The 18,261-nt window shown below is 33.5% G+C and overlaps 1 protein-coding gene across 1 annotated transcript; it reads left to right on the plus strand.

Moving 5' to 3' along the window:
- The first annotated feature begins 13,126 nt into the window (after positions 1-13,126).
- LOC145563640 (riboflavin synthase-like) lies at positions 13,127-17,991 on the plus strand. Its single transcript, XM_081624076.1, has 2 exons — positions 13,127-13,737; positions 17,318-17,991. Exons 1-2 carry the CDS (start codon positions 13,228-13,230, stop codon positions 17,633-17,635), a joined length of 828 nt encoding a protein of 275 aa, XP_081480202.1. The 5' UTR covers positions 13,127-13,227; the 3' UTR covers positions 17,636-17,991.
- Positions 17,992-18,261: the final 270 nt, after the last annotated feature.

Raw genomic sequence — 18,261 nt, forward strand, 5'->3', positions numbered from 1 at the left:
TGAATTGGAGGTGCTCGGCCATGAAGAACATCATCAAATACCGGAGAACGGTAAAGGACATTAAGATCATTACATGATCTAGGGATTCCAAAGAATGCATGCCAAATCCATAAATCTTGATCTACAACAGCCTCTAGAATGAGGGTTGCATTTTTATTCCGGCCTGCGTATTGCGCTTTCCAAGCCATAGGACAATTCTTCCACTCCTAATGCATGCAGTCAATGCTACCTATCATACCGGGAAAACCTCGCATTTCATTTTGTTGCAAGATTCTCCTTAAATCTTCGTCTGTGGGACTTCTGAGATATTCAGCTTCAAAATGTGTAATAACCCCTTGACAAAAATGTTGCAATGCCTTCTGGGAGGTTGTTTCGCCAATCCGCAGATACTCATCCACAACATTTGGAAAGGTACCGTACGCCAACATTCTAATCGCAACGGTGCATTTCTGCAACGGTGATAACCCAAGTCTTCCAGCTGCATTCCTACGTTGCTGGAAGAATTGATCCCCCTCGACCACCTTGTTCATAATCCTACAAAACAAAAGTTGTTCCATTCGAAATCTACGCCGAAATTGTTTGTCGCTATAAACTGAATTACTCGCAAAGTAATCATTAAATAATTGTACATGCCCCTTTTCCCTATCTCTTCTATCTGTATCCCCTCTACGCTCCGGAACACATTCAACTTCAGATACGGGTTGGGATTGTGTTTGGTTAGACAACAAAGTTGGTAGATGGGTTGTGACAAATTCGTCAACTAAATGATCAAATTCTACGTATTGATCAGATCAGATGAGCTGGAGGTTGAGCTAATGGAAAACATTGTGTTTGCTTGATACTTATGATATATTTGATATTTTTGAGCAGTTGGATTATATTGTGTTTGCATAGATGGTTTCAATATCATTTATAAGCATGAACTTTCAATAAGAGGTCAAAAATATGAATGACAATTCCATAAGTGATTAAAGATACTTTTTGACAGAAAAGAATTTTGACTATTCAAAATACAACAAGACAATTGACATGAAAGACACATGACTACTCAAAATACAGTAAGACAAAGGACATGAATGAGACATGACCACAAGTGATTATGACTAGTCTTTGTTTACAACAATTCAACTTCATTACATAAATTAGAAAAATCTAACCTCAGAATAGAACTAATTAAAAATAAACTTAACACACCACTAAAATAAAGCCTAAATTTGAGTTCATACTTAAATTTTGAATTATATCTCAACACTTAAAGACATACAATCATTTTCTACCGTAGACTAGTTGAAGTAACTCTTATTTGTGGGCCTCTTCAGCAGGAGTGAGTGGTGTTGTCCTTCCTAAAAGAGATTGCAGCATATCCAAATTCATCTTCTTCTCTGCTAAATCAACTTGTTTTTGCTTCCTCTTTTCCTTTTCTCTATCAAGTTCCAACCGTTGTTGTCGTAAATTTGCCTCCCTTTCTCTAACCTCAGTACACGCCTTTATTTGTTCACTGATGCTCAAAATTGCACTTTCGGATGCAACTGCTTTGCCCTTACACTTAGCCTTCGTTTTTTTGACATCGTCTGGTCGTGGTAGACCTCCGGACATAAATCCATCAGTACGGATTTCATTCTCAGTCTCCGCCCTAGACCTCTTCCCACTTCCACTGCTATCTTCCTCATCATCGGCACCACAAACCCTTTCTTTCCTCCTTTGACAGACCCCATCTTAGTTTTGTCCTCCACTTCGGGTCTTTATTAACCATTTCCACTCCATGCGGAAATGCAAAATTATGTTGTGGATTAGAGGAGATATAAAACAACTTGGAAGCATTTTTAATTCGATTAGCTTCGTTGTAACTACTTCCACTTTCAGGAAGTTTGCCCGCCTCCTCATAGCAACTAGTTCACTGTAACAAATCAGTTGTCATTCTTCTCCAATGTGTCTCCAAACTCTTCATAGGTCTTGGCGGGAGAATATGCGGTTTCTCCGTTTGAAGTTGACAGTAAGCTGCATGAACTTTTCGCCAAAGTTCGGATACCTTTTGGTTTGTACCACGAAGCGCATCATCGCTTATTTCTAGGTATAACCCAATTAGAGCTTCATCCTCAACAACCGACCAAATGCGACTCGCTTTAGCGAGTGGTTGATTGGCCGGAATCCTTGGAGGTGGTGAGGGGTATTGTGGTGTCTCCGGAACAACTTCTTCTTGGCTGACATCATACTCAGAGTTGTTCCCTTCAGTAACGAGAGGAGTTTGTTGCTTAGTATAAGTGTTTTCATTAGGAATTTGTGAAGGTGTTTGTTGATGAACAGAATTTTGAGAAGACGGGTTTCCTAATCTTTCTAGGAATAATTGAAAATTGGGACTACTGATGAAATCATCACCTTAATCAGAAAAATGTTGAGCAAGTTGATAGTAATTAGGGTTGTTTGGATCCATTAAATTGTATAATAAAATAACAACAATAATAAATACTTAAAAAGCACCGAAATTATAATTAAAATATCGTTAATAACGTTTTTAAAAATATTACAGTACTAAAAAAATTAATTAACAATAATAAAAATAAATAAATAAATAACCTTTTTGAACTTTAAATTAGAAAATATTAAATAAATCTTACTAGAATTGGGAGTAAAAAAAATATAGAGTGTTTTTGTGATTTTTGAAAGTATACCAAATATGTCAATTAAAATATCATTTATAACGTTTTAAAAAATATTAGAGCACTTAAAAAATTAATTAACAATAATAAACAAAAAAAAAAACCTTTTTCAACTTTATATTAGAAAATATGAAATAAATCTTACTAGAATTGGGACTAAGAATAATATAGAGTGTTTTTGTGATTTTTGAAAGTATACCAAAATATGTCAAAATGGATCTCTATTTGTAGAGAAAAAAAAAATATAACCGTTGATGAATTTTTTTTTAATTAAAACACGGCCAAAATAGCCGTTTAAGATTAATTACCGTTTTAAAACGGTAACATTTTCCCATTGGTTATTGGAGCTGACAGGGATGCGTGTCAGCTCCCCACGGGCTAGACTGACACTCCCTGTCAGCGGCTGTATTTATTTTTTTTTTTGCTTCTTACCTTCCCAAAACGACGCGTTTTGGTGAGTGCTCTTGAGGAAGATTCCCAAAACTAGCTCGTCGTTTTGGGGTGTCAGAAGCAAAAAAAAAAAAAAAAAGGCGCCTCTTTGGATGGTAGTTGGGGCCCACGAGTTTACTGTTCATCATCAATTTTGTTCATCCTATGAGCAAATTCTAACTTGCTCATGAGCATATTTTATTTTTCTTATTGATGTAGTGCAATTTCTACCATTTTTGCTCGTCAATTTTGCTCATGAGCAAAAAAATGCTCACTGATAAGAATGCTCTTACAGGAGCCTTTTTTTGTTTTTTTTTTTTTTTTTTTTTTTTAAGGATCTTGCTACCGAAAGTTTCCTAGCATTGAATAAGCATTTAAAATATAATTTAAAGTAGTAGAGTATTAATTTGGTAAAGCATTATAAAATTACGCGTCAATCGGTGTAATTAATGTTCATTTTAATTTAATCTTTCTACTTTTAGTGACCTTATTCAACGCTCCCGGCGTAGTTTTTGCCTTTAATTAATTTTGTGATTTTCCATAGTTAATGTTAGAAGAGACTAAAATTCCCTAAATACGCTACAATTTATTAAAATTTCGGACGTATTTAGGGAATTTTGTTCTCTTTTACTACATTTATCTATGGTTAGAGCTTCCCTCCCGGTTCCAGGAGATCCTGGGATCGATTCTCACCCTCGCCTTTGTGGCTCTCTAAACACCAAAAAAAAAAAAAAAAAAAAACTATGGAAATTGAATACGCATAGTTGCTGGCGTGGACAATACGTCTAGAATTTTAATAAATTGTAGCGTATTTTAGAGCATAAATTTCAAGGAGGATGTCATAGTCCTCTCATACGTTCTTTCTCCTTACCCATTTTAACACCTTATACTCTCCTTCATCCACCTCATTTCCCACCATTTCTTTCCTCTCTTCCATCCTCTTCATTTTGATGTTTGTGACTGTGTTCTCATTTTGATGTTTGTGACTGTGTTGTCAGGTGTTTTTTGTTTTGTTTTGTTTTTTTTTTTAAGAAAATGTTGTCATTTTTTCTTGTTAATTGTTGGAAACGTTGAGTTTTTATTGTTTAGCTATATCCTCTTGGCACAAAAGACGAGGTGCTCAATCCTTCACCAGATGAGGATTGTTGAGCATCCTCTTCCCCTTGAGGATCCTCAATATATCCCAACATCAAAGAGGATGGGTCCAACTCAACAAAAACCCCATACAAGAGGATATATATCCTCTTTGATATCTATGCTCTTAGGGAATTAATTTTATGGAAGATTGGAAGTCATAAAAAGAAAAAATACTTTATACTTCCTCCATTTATTTTTACTTGACTAACATTTCTAAAATAGAAATGTCATAAAACTATTATGTGAGCCTTTTTTTTTTTTGAAGAATTACGTGACCCATATAATATTTAGTAAACTTTTGTCAGATAAATTCTCTAAAAAAAAATTATAAGTGCATGTAGGGACTACTTTTAAGGGTAATAAGGTAAATCATATGCTTGTAAAAAAAAGTACTAAAAAAAAGCCTAGGTCGATTTGTAGATAGTCTTATTCAAAGGACTTCATGGTGGCTAGTTGGTTTAGATCATAGAGATGCCAATTTCTTAGTAGAGTTGATAATAATCTAATCGGAACCTAAATAAATTGAAGTTCATTAATTTGAATCTAATTAGATCGTATTTAATCCGATTCAATTGATTTTTGTCTTATATAATCCCGTAGATGATCTATGATATAATTGATTGTATGATGTAGATGGATGCTATTTTTTTTTTAATTTTTTTTTTGTCAAATTGTTTTAAAAATAAAATAAAAGGTAAACCATATCAACGATTCACATTGGTAAATAAAAATGAACGATTGTGGTTTGTTTCAGTACAATGGCCACAATTTTAATTGTGGCCACTCAAAAGTCATCTTTAAATACTGTGTATCTCTCCTATTTAAACATTTTTCCAAATACTATAGGCCAAAGTTGACACGCCTGAACTTGCTTCTCACTTGAGGCCTATTAGCCTTTGTAATGTCACATATAAAATTATTACAAAGGCCATTGTTAACCGGATTAAGCCTATGATGCCTCATCTTACCTCTTGTACTAAAAAAAGTTTTGTGTCGGGTCGTCAAAGTACTGATAACATTGTTATTGTCCAAGAAGTGCTTCACACCATGAAAAGCAAAAGTGGAAAAACCGGGTTTATGGTGATCAAAATCGACTTTGAAAAGGCGTATGATAGACTACGATGGGATTTTATCAGAGATACCTTGCTAGAAATTCATTTCCCCTGCCTTCTAGTTGATGTTATTATGGAGTGTGTTACAACTTCTTCCATGAGGGTTTTATGGAACGATGAGCCGACTAATAGCTTTTTCCGGGGAGGGGTATTCGCCAAGGAGATCCTTTATCTCCATACCTCTTTGTTTTGTGTATGGAAAGATTAAATCAAGCTATTGAGGAGTCAATCATATACAATAATTGGAAACCGATCAAAGCTTCTAAAAACGGTCCAAAGCTTTCAAACTTATGCTTTGCCGATGATATCATCCTTTTTGCGGAAGCTACTACGAATCAGGCTGCTATCATTCAAATTGTCCTAACCCGATTTTGTGGCGCTTCTGGCCAGAAAGTAAGCAATGCTAAATCTCGAGTTTTTTTCTCCCCCTAATGTTGATCCTGCTACAAAATCGAGTATTTGTAATGTTTTTAAAATGACTGAGACGGAGGACTTGGGGACTTATCTTGGGATGCTTACAATAACAAGCAGAGTTACTAGAAACACTTTTGCATATTTATGCGAGAAAGTGGATAGAAGGCTGGCAGGTTGGAAATCTAAATATGTTTCCCTTGCGGGAAGAATAACTCTTGCAAAGTCTACTATCTCAACCATGAGCTCATATGCTATGCAAACGGCAAAGATTCCTAGAACGATTTGTGATGATATTGATAAAAAGATGCGTAGATTTACTTGGGGAGGTGATGAAGAAAGGAATCGTATTCGATTGGCTCGTCAAACAAATGCTGCTTTCTTGACAAAATTGGGTTGGAGATTTTTGACCGAACCTAATGCCCTTTGGTCGAGAGTACTTAGAGCTAAGTATTGCAAAGGACGATGTGACTTAGACATGTTTGAATCTAAGGCAAATATGTCTAATGTTTGGAGAGGTATAACGGAAAATATTGCAACTTTGTATGAGGGTGCTCGTGTGGCTGTAAATGATGGGTCAACGACCCTTTTTTGGGATCACAAGTGGGCTGCTTCTAAAACCTTGCGTGACCTTGCAATTCAACCAATTCCTCATGATATTGAAGGTGCAACTGTGGAAGAATTGTGGGATGAAAACTTGGGATGGATGTGGGATAACTTTGCAGACCTTTTACCGAGTCATGTATTGCAAGAAATTGAAGCTCATTCTTTGAAAAAAGATGACAATGTGGGCGATTTGTTCTACTGGAGTGGTGGCTCTAAAGGATGCTTTACTATCAAGTCTGCCTTAAAAATTATAAGAGCGGATGATGATACTTCGAATGATGGATGGAATTGGGTCTGGAGCTTGAAGGTACAGCAGAGAGTTCGAGTCTTCTTATGGCTGGTCTTACATGATCGTATAATGACGAATGTTAATCGTTTCAAGAGAAACTTAACTAAAGATCCAAAGTGTAAGTCGTGTGTTATCCATGATGAGACCTTATTACATGTGCTTAGGGACTGCACAATGGCCAGGGAAGTCTGGAGGCAAGTAGGTGGTCCAGCTAATGCTAACAATTTCAGAACAGGCACACTCCAACAATGGATAATTCGAAACCTGAAATACCAGGTAAGGAATGACATGTCCCCTGAAATTTGGCCTACTTATTTTTCTTTGGTTCTTTGGTGGTTATGGAGATGGAGGAATAATATAGCTTTTGGGAAAGAAAATGAGAACTCAATTGATATTAGACAATTCCTCATTACTCGTTTCGAAGAGACATGGAGGGTAATGGGAGATGATGTAATTGATACATCTCGAGTGCAGAGGGTGAGAACTAAAGCCTTTATTAAATGGCTTGCCCCACCTCAAGGGTGGATGGTACTGAATTCAGATGGAGCAGCCAAGGGTGCTCTTGGGCCTGCTGGAGGTGGGGGTTTGATTAAGGATAGTATGGTTCAGATGGTGTATGCATACTCCCTGAAGTTGGGTGCCTGTAGGGCCTTTATGGCAAAAGCTCGAGCCTTGGAGTATGGTCTAGGACTAGCTGCAAGGATGAATATTAAATAGCTGCAAGTTCAACTTGATAGTCAATCCTTAGTAATGGTGCTGAACAATACCATGCCGTATAATGGAGAGTGTGTGCATATTATCAATAGATGCAGGAACCTCTTGGAAGATAGCAGCTGGACTATTGAAGTGCATCACATCTATCGTGAAGCTAATCGTGTTGCAGATTGGTTAGCAAATCAAGGCGTGAGCCAGAACAACCCGACAGAGTTGATTCAAGTCCCTCCTTTAAAATTAGGAAGAATTTTATATGATGATGTAGTAGGAGTGGCTATGCCACGCTTTGTACCCCCTTAATTGTTTTTCTTGTTTCTTGTTCCCGAGGCTATGCCCCTCTTTTGCACCAAAAAAAAAAAAAAAAAAAAAAAATATACTATGGGCCAAGTAAATAGAAATGGTCTATTAAAAAAAAGTAAGTAGAAATGGAGTAGTAATTAAAACCAATGTTTTGTATAAAAACCAACTTTAAATTAGGTCATGTTTACTTCACCTTATAAAAATAATACTCCATATTAACTTGTTTAAATAAAAATATTAACTTATTAAGTAAAAAAAATTTCAGTTCAGACAAAATAATTACAGTTCTAAAAATAATTACAATTCAATAAAAATAATTTCATTTTAGTAAAAATAAACTCAGTTCAGTAAAATTATTTCAATTCTAGTAAAATAAATTTCAATTCAATAACAATAATTTAAGTTCAGTAAAAATAAAATAAAGTGAATGGGCATTTCAATAAAAATAATAATAATAAAGTGAACAGGACTTTACTCCACAATTCTTGTTACCCTTATCTAAAAAAAAAAAAAAAAAAAAGGTCTTTAAAAAAACACAAACCCCAATATCTATAATCTAATCTAATATATATAAATAAAGTAGGCATTTTTCGGGAACATTTGGCACGCCACATAAGTATAGGTATTATTTCGACCAATTAAAAATCAGATTTGTATTTTATTTTAGAATTAAAAAATTCATACGCCATCTAAGCAAAAGTGGCGAATGAGATTTAATAATTTTGACATGTAGATGAAAACAACGAATTGATTTTTAGGATCTAAATTATTTAAAAAACTAAAAATTATCTTTTTTTAAGAAGTAAAGATTATCTTTAGATATTAAAATTTGAATATCAAAATTTACAAAAAAAATGCATTTAATAATTAACAAAAAAAAAAAAATTACGTATATGACAACTTAAAAAAAAATGTATATGATAATTTACAAAAAAAAAAAAAATGTATGATTATATGGGAAAGATTTTTATCATGTAATTATAAATTTAATACATGATGATTTAGAAAAAATAACTTATATGATAATTTATAAAAAAAAAAATGAGATTTAATAATTTTGACACGTAGATAAAAACAACGAATCACTTTAGGATCTAAATTATTAAAAAAAAAAATAAAAAAATTATCTTTTTTTAAGAAGTAAAGATTAACTTTAGATATTCAAATTTGAATATCAAAATTACAAAATCAAAATTTACAAAAAAAAAAAAAAAAAAATGTACTCCGTATATGATAATTTACAAAAAATAAAAAGTATATGACAACTTACAAAAAAAAAAAAAAAAAAAAAACATATATGATAATTTACAAAAAAAAAAAAAAAAAAAAAAAGTATGATTATTTGGGAAAGATTTTTATCGTGTAATTATAAATTTAAAACATGATAATTTAGGAAAAATAGCTTATATGATAATTTATAAAAATAAATGTATTATTATATCATAAATAATATTATTAAATTTAAATGATAAATTACCATTAAAGATAAATTTTGATAGAATTTATGATAAGAACTAAAAATTGTTCATTAATCATAATTAAATTAAAATTTGTCATACCTACCATTATAAATTGACGCATGACACCAACAAAATTTCATATCAATACAAAACCACAAGAGAATTTTGTATAAGTAATTTTGTGTCGTTTTAGGTAATCAATTCCTTTTCAATTTATGTTTGTAATCGTCATTATTTAAATTTTATTTTTTGATGCTTATGTATTGTTTACTGAATTTTGTTTTTACATGCAGATCTAAGCAAAAATGATTGGAAAATCAAAGTACGAATTTCTGCCTGTTTGTCATACTAAAATTCTGCAAATAAGATAGTTTAAAAAGTTTGGATATGGTGCTATTTAACGAGGAGTTATTTTTATAAATTGTTTACATTTATTAAATTTTTTTATAAGCCTCTTTAGTTTTTAATTAATTAATTTTATGGATATATTAAATTAACTTTATTTCTTATTTTTAATTACAGGGTGATTACGTTTATGCCTCAATTATAGTCAACTTTGTTCAACACTTTCGTCCAAAATTGATTGAAAAATGAGATTTATGAAATTAAATTATAGTAGAGAATTCAAATCATTAATTAATCTTATGAATATATTGTATCATAAGTTAATAAAATATTATTAAAACATGTTATCCTACCGAAAATTTAAAAATATATTGAATAAAAATTTAAATTGAGAAAATAATCATAATAAAATTATTATGATTTAAAAGAAAATCACAATTAAAAAAAATAGTCCTTTTATATTATCTATGATAATTGTTATCATTAATATCTAAAGTACATTAAGTCACAATTAGAAAAACATAATCCTTATTTTTTTTTCTTTTTTTTTTTTAAAATGAGATTAGATTAAAAAAGAATGATAAAATTTATCTTAAAAAGATATGATTTTTTATTATAATTTTAAAATTAAAGGTAGCTATTTATAAGATATAGAAAAGGAAAAATTTAACAAAAAATAGAAATATAGAAAAATATTTGATAAAAATCTGTGCATCGCATGGGCTTACATCTAGTATTATTAAAACTCAAGGGGATAACATGATACCACCATGTGTCATCCTTCCCTCAACATGACTAGGCGACACATGAGTGTGATGTGACATCCTATATGTCACGTTTTTTCCTCATTATGATTTGGTTCTCCATACCAACATGTGTACCATTAATAACTTTTATTGTGTAATTATTTTCTAAATGACTTTTGGTCTTTAATCTATCATGGATTCCAATGAACAAGAAAAATCTCAATTTAAAATGTCTTACAAACATCATTAATTATATTACATGCGTTTAGGAGAAACCATGATATCTACTACCTTCGTTTTTTATTATGTGCAACAAAGGAATATTTTATATCTCACAAATAATACCCCTTTGTTGCACATAATAAGAAACGGAGGTAGTATTAAATATACACTATCATAGATCATTCATGATATCCATTAACTATACCCAGCAATGGTGCAAATGTACAGTAAATTATTGTTGCTCATTTGTGTTTGGATTTTGTAACTGGTGACTTTTATCCTTCCCTTAAAATAATTGAAACCACTATTTCTACACCTTTCATAATTTTTTTGAAGGGAAAAAAAAATTGTAACTGGTGACTTTTATTTTCTTTTAATCTCTTTTGTATTAACCGAGACATTTAAAGATATAATAGTTTTACACTCTTTGATTTAAACGCGGGAATGTATTATATTAAACAACTCTCATTTATCCAATCTTTAAATAATTGACTATTGTACATTGAAATTGTTTCAAATTCAAATTTTAAACGTTATTAAGAAGTATTGTAACAACATAAATTTATTATGAACTAGTTAATGCCCGAGCTATGCTCGGATTTTTCAAAATACATAGTTGGATTATTTTTATGCATAATATGGTAAATACATTTTGTATGTTGATTTACTTAGGTTTTTTTTTTTTTTTTTTTTTTTTTTTAATTTTTTTTTTATTTTTTTATTTGGTCAAATTGAACATAGGATTATGTATGTTAAAATTGAAATTTTCTAGCTTATCTTTTACCCCGATAAAATTAACGATTAGTTATAGATTGCTTCTAAATTTCAAGCTTTAACTAACTTGAAATTATTTATTTTTTAATGAAAAAAAAAACAATGTTTTTGGCGGGAAAATTTTTTATGTGGTGTTGACATGTGTAATCTAAGAATATTCCTAGTGATTACTTTAGTATAATAATAAATAGATGATAAAAGTCTCCTAACAACTATTTAAGTTTGTATCACTATATCCACAATTATCCAAAAAATAAAAAGTCATGGCGCTCGAGTAGGGATGTCAATGGGGCAGGGCGGGGCGGATGTTGGTCTTCCCATCCCCATCTCCATCCCCGCCCCGGTGTGTACAACTCTAAAACCATCCCCGTCCCACCCCCACTTGGATATCCATCCCCACCTTATCCCCACCAAAGACCCCCCTAATCCCCACCCAAGACCCACCCAATCTCCGCCTCTCAAATACACAATCCAACAAAATTAATACGGATTACAATAAAAAAAACATTCTTAATATTACACACGTTTTTGTTTATAATATAATTATAAGACAAAGTATTATAATTAATATTTTATTTCACGTAATTATTTTATAAAATAGTATAAAAGTATATAATTTTGTTTTGGGAAATTCTCATTGGTAGCCTCGTACTTTTGTTTATTTCCGGTGGTAGCCACTTTTTATATGAATCATCTTTGGTAGCCTCAAACCTTTAAAATTTTACTTCCGTAGCCATATTTACTATAAACCATTAAGTGGGTGTTAAAATTTAACTAAAGTAATTTTAATTTAATTTTTTTTTTGTTTTAAAATATTTTTTTAAGCACCCCTTCCCCCCCAACGCAGTCACGCACTAGGCCCCCATCCACCTCCCTCACCTGGTCCCATTTCCTCCTATGCCGGCGCCGCCGCTACCCTCCCCACCCTCAGTCGTCCCTCCCGTCCCCCTTAATCCACCACAACCACCAATACACCACAAAATCACATATTTTCTCTTTCCCACTTACTATGAAAACCCCCAAAACCAACCAACCATGTTCCTCTTTCCTTTCTTTGGTTGCTCACGATCATCCCCCTATTCAACCATCACCATTCGTCCTCACCAACCATCTCCATCAGTCGCTCAGTCAACATTATCATCAAAAAAATCAAAAACCTTGGTCGTTTGCTGGCTGGCTAGTGTTGAGGGGTTTGCCGGTTTCGTGTGCGAGGGAGCAGGGGTTGAGGTGTTCGGGAATTGGGACTAGGGTTTTTGAGAATTAGGGCTGGGGTATCGGGAATTGGGGTTGGGGTGTTGGGAATTGGGGCTGGGTTGTCGGGAATTGGGTGCCGGTGGGAGGGGAAGCTTGGGCACCGGCGCTGTCGTCGACAGTGGAGGTGGAGACGGGAGGGGGTGGCTGGGCTGGTTAGGGGAAAGTTGTTTTTTATTTTTATTTTTTTAAGATTAATTCAATTATGATATAACTAACCTTAGTTAAGTATTTTTTTAATTATTATAAAACTAATTTCAATTAAACTTAACAGTCAGTTAACAGTTTTAGCTAAATATGGCTACGGAAGTAAAATTTTAAAAGTTTGAGGCTACCAAAGATAATTCATATAAAAAGTGGCTGCCAATGAAAATAAGCAAAAGTACGAGGCTACCAATGAGAATTTCCCTTTTGTTTTTAAAGATATATAGATGTGGTTATGAGGTGGGGATAGGGTTGGTACGAAGTGGGGCGGGACGGAACGGGGCGTGTACAACTTAAAATCCACCCCCGCTCCATCACCCATGGCGGCTACGGTTTTTATCCTCATCCCCGCCCACCATCCGCCAAACCGAGACCATGGGGCGGGTATCCTACTTAACCCGCCCCACTGACATCCCTACGCTCTGAGTCACAAACTAGTTTTCTACCAAAAACGCACCCCGATTTTTCTTTCTCAGCTCCGAACAATAATTAGCATCGATTAATCACCAGGTTCGCTCTCCCCCTAATTTCATTCTTTATTCAAGTGCCATTCTCATTCATTCATCAAACATGGCAATTGAAGTCCCACTCTCATTCATCTCTTCCAAACTCTCCCAACCAAAGATCTCAATCTGCAACTTCCACAATCTCCCCTCAAATGGCCAACTCAAATTCAACTCAAATTTCAAATACCCAATTGCTAAACTCTTCACAAAAAACCCCAAACCCCACCAAACCCTTAAACCTCAATCTCACAAAAATCAAATCAACTGCATGTTTACTGGCATTGTTGAAGAAATGGGCGAAGTTAAGAAACTGGGGTACGGCGTTAATGGAGGGTTTGACCTTAAAATTGGAGCTAAAGTTGTTCTTGAAGATGTAAAACTTGGTGATAGCATTGCAGTTAATGGGACATGCCTTACTGTGACTGAATTTAATATAGAATTGTCGGAATTTACTGTTGGGTTAGCACCTGAGACGCTTAGGAAGACATCGTTGGTTGAGCTCGAACCCGGGTCTGTTGTTAATTTGGAGAGAGCTCTCCTGCCTTCTACTCGTATGGGTGGCCATTTTGTTCAAGTCAGTTTTCTTTCCTTTTCTATCATTAACATTTTTTTTTTCTGGTTAAATACCCTGTGAATTTATAAATTTTATGTGATATAGGGATTGCAATTTTTATTTTAGTTCATTGTAATGCTTTGATTGATGTAGCCAACTCCACTGATGAGATTAAGACTTTTATTGATTGATTGATTGTAATGCGAAGAAATCAATTATATGGTGATTGTTTTGTCATGTTGAAAGTATTCATGGTTTATTGTTGACACATTGTTTAAATATCTTGATTCTATTTTCAGGTTTAGTGGTTGGATTTGGGTCAGATAACATGAATATGGTGTGAATGATAGGCAATTAAAGTGCTGATTTTTTGTTTTTTCTTTGTATGCCAAGTGAGGTTCTGACTTGTGAGGACTTCTTAATAGAGTTTAAAGTTTTGTGTTAAAACTTATGAGAGTAGTTAGGATGCTTATTTGCCCAACCTAGCGATCCTAGTTTGGTTTATTGTTTGGTTCGTTTGAGCAAATTGTTTAGATTAGATCCATTTGGCTCAACTTAAATACTGGACTGTGTGAAATCCAACATAGCAAAATTCAAGAAATGTCACCTTGCAACGCACGTCCACCTTGCTCCTTTGAAAAATCATTTATTCACCTTGTTGTATTTTAGCTCTTGAAACTAGAAATGTCACCAGAATAAGCTCCAAGAGTCCAAGCTAAGCAGCTTGGTGTTAAATTACTACTATAAACAACCGCTAATACAAGAGCACCCAATAACAAAAAGGTACAATCTACCTAAAGAAGATGCGTGATATAGCTTGAAAGTAAATAAACAACCGCTAATACAAGAGCACCCAATAACAAAAAGGTACAATCTACCTAAAGGAGATGCATGATATAGCTTGAAAGTAGGCTTCTGTTTCAAAGTCTGAGTGAACTTTGTATCTCATACTTGCATCTGCATCCTCCTCTCCTCCTTTGGAGGGGATTCAATCTCTAATCTAGAACACATTGAATAGCTCCTTGATCACCAACCCCTGGCTTCCTTGCTTCGCCATCTACCAAGAAACTTAAAGAGAGTTTCAAGATACTCTTTGTTTTAACAGCTTGTTTGGATAGAAGGGATTGGAGGGTAAGGAAAAGGTGTAGTATCCCTTATGAGTGAAATGGGAATGAGGGAAATGGAGGTAATTGCTTTCCTTCAGTCACTAAGAAATCAATCCAAAATTGGAATGGTTTGGAAGGAAAATCGGACTTAAGAGTTAATTGTAGGAAAAAGATTGTTTTACATAAAACAAGTGACTATCTTTCCTCCACTGCCTCATTCTTTTTCCTCTCATTGATTAATCAAACCATGATTCACTCAACTCAAAATTAGGGTGCTTTGAGATAATTATCATAAAATTAACAAAACCAAATAAAGATCAAGCCATGGTAGTTGGCCAAATCATGTTGGCGGCATTGATCACGACAAAAGCACTCTGTAAATTGATGTGATTACATCGAGCTTCCCTTCTAGACTAAAATCTTGCAGGACATCTTGCAAGGAGAGCCCTTTATACTTGTTCTTGTGCTTTAATGACCCTTAACGCAATATTTTACAAAGGCTACAAAGTACTTTGGTGTCCACATGCATGAGCTCAGGATCAAAGGATCAAACTACCACTGGCTATAAAGAAGTAAATTATGTACACCAAAGGAGTAATAGTAGAAAGCAGCAAAACATTAGAAGGCACCCAAACAAAACTGAATTAACCTCCTTATTAATGTCATCTGTACACATTGACTGACCAAAGCTCACTTCCTCCACATTAGTGTTTAGATGTACACGTTGACTGACCAATTCTCACTTATTAACCTCCACATTAGTGCCTACATCTACACATTGAAGCATGTAAGGTATAGGATAAGTCATTGTAGTTGTATTCAAGTCGTCAGCCAAGGTTTATGAACAGCTTATTTCTTCCACTCCAACCAGAGTAAAAGTTGTATAAGATGGAAAAGATGCTCCCTTTAAATCTTTAATTATTAAAAGAAGGAATTAAATAGCATGTAAAAGATGTATAAAAACGTGATTTATGTCACCACTTTTAGCTTAGGTTAACTTTGTCTCCAACATCACTTACTTCCTCCTCATTGGTGTGTTCTTTTAGCTCCCTTTTTGCTAATCAATCATCCATGGTCATCACTCTCTTGTTAGGGCAATTAGTTTGGTAATCTTGGCACTTGAAACATTTCACAACCTCTGTCCCTTGGATTTTAGATTCTCTCTGGATCTTAGATTTATATTGCTCTTGCTTCCCTTACTTTGATCCACCCGGTTATTAGAGAAGAAGTAATTTTTCACTCTTGTTCAAAGTGGATTGCCTTGAAGAAGATTTAGTTTGGCTCAATTTGTTGCTTCTCATGAGACATAATGCTATGTTGCTAAGTCAACCAGTCGCCTTTTGTTCCTCATCTTCCTTCAGTTTGCACAAAGTGGTCAATTTCTTGATTTATCACATTAATTGTCTAGCAAGGAATCAATCTTTTGATACACATCTTGTTTTTAATCTTCCTTTGTACTCCGTATGTCCTAAGATCTTTTTTTCCTTCTCTTTATGACTGTTTTGCGGCTGTTTTTTTAAAGTGTTATATTTCTTTTTTTTTGGAAACTTTCCCCATTTAAATACTATATCTCTCTCCTCTCATAGTTCTCACTCAAACCCACTACTATTTTTTTTTAATTATTTCTTCTCTCTCATATCCTTAATTTTCAATAAAATATTAATCCCTCTATCTTCTTTTATAATTTTTAATACCCCAACTTATATCATTTTACATTCAAGTCAATTAATTTGCCTAAAGCTATGTGCTTGTTAAAATGTAAAATTTAAAAAAACGGAGGTAGTAACATTTATTGTTTGCATACAAATTAAGGCAATTTGAGAGAGGTATTGATGTGGTGAGTGGATGTAAGAAAAAGGTGGATAAAGTAAGAGAGAGTAACTGAATGGTGTAAATATTGTGGGGTAAGATAGGTAAAATAGTAAAAGGAATTTGCCTAAAATGGAATAAAGTTTAAAGGTGAACTTTGAGAAATGGATTTAGTAGTTTTGCACTCTCTAGATGTGGTTAATTTGATTGTTACATAGTAATTGTCATTCTTATTTTGCCTATATGAAGGATAAAACATGGCTAATAAAGCACAAATTGTTTGCTTTGCATAATTCTGAGTATGTGTTGAGAATAATGTCTTAACAATGTATTAGGGTTTACTCTTGAAGCTGCAACCTGCAAATCCCAGACATCCTTGATAAATTGTATTTCCTCAAGGAACACTATACTATACCATTTACAGAGTATTTGTTTATTAGTGGTTCATTTTTCACTCTGCAAGTCTGCATGACTGCATGTACTTGCTGAGTATAAATAATACTCTTAATTAAGATTTTTTTTTTCTTTTCTTTTTTTTTTTTTTAAATAATTTGGGTTCTGGAGTCACGCTTATCTAACTTTGAAGTCAAGTACAGTTTAATTAATGTTTCATTATTGTTGATTTGATTTTGTTTTTGCTTTTTTTTTTTTTTTTTTTAAATTTTTTAATTTTATTTCAAATATAGGGACATGTTGATGGGACGGGGGAAATTGTATCGCTTGATCCAGAGAATGATTCTTTGTGGGTGAAGGTAAAGACTACTCCAGAATTATTGAAGTATATTGTTCCAAAAGGGTTTATAACCGTTGATGGTACAAGTTTGACAGTGGTGAATGTGTTTGATGATGAACTATGCTTCAACTTCATGTTGGTTTCTTACACTCAGCAAAATGTAGTGATACCATTGAAAAAAGTAGGGCAGAAAGTGAATCTGGAGGTGGATATACTGGGGAAATATGTGGAGAGGCTTCTCAGCAGTGGGTTTCTTGAGTCTTTCAAATGACCTTAAGCATGGTGTATTATTCATCTTATGTTCCTATTCATCCACTTTATCCATTGCTGCATTTCGATCCTGAGAGTGACTGAAGTGGTCGATGTGGAAGCACTCGTCTTATTGATACTTCCCATAAAGATTTGTTGCTTTAAGTGGGTACAGGATTTTCTTGCTGTCATTAAAACTTTAAAATGTTACACAGGTAACCCATTTCACAAGTAGGTTTGGTTTGGGTCAATGATTTTCAACCCGTTAAATAAATGGGCAAGGTTTGGTTTAAGAGTTTATCAACCCGTTTAATATCGATACGAACATGAATATGACATGACCCAACCCGTTTGAAAGTCCTATTTATATAACTTACAACAAATATCAACGGAAATTGCATGATATTTTAGACTAATCTTTTGATACTTCCTTCGTTTTTTTTTTAAGTGTTGCACTTTTCTTTTGCCAATATTTTTAAAAAATGTTGCACTTACTTTTTTGGCAACTTCAGTTATAAATTTACTAATTGGGTGGAGTTCTTTTTGATCGTTTGTGTTAGTCATAAATGACCCTAATAGTTTATACTCCGTACTTTAATTATTGTTATTGTTATTGTTATTGTTGTATTGTGTAAATTATATATATAT

This window comes from Chenopodium album, chromosome 10 (genome assembly GCF_948465745.1).
Source record: "Chenopodium album chromosome 10, dcCheAlbu1.1, whole genome shotgun sequence".
Classification (NCBI taxonomy): Eukaryota; Viridiplantae; Streptophyta; class Magnoliopsida; order Caryophyllales; family Amaranthaceae; genus Chenopodium; species Chenopodium album.

What these genes read in the sequence shown, in the direction of transcription:
- LOC145563640 (XM_081624076.1), top strand. Translation starts at nt 13,228, where the DNA reads ATGGCAATTGAAGTCCCACTCTCATTCATCTCTTCCAAACTCTCCCAA. An exon ending in TGGGTGGCCATTTTGTTCAA is followed by an intron (nt 13,738 to 17,317) that starts GTCAGTTTTCTT and finishes TTTCAAATATAG; the next exon opens with GGACATGTTGATGGGACGGG.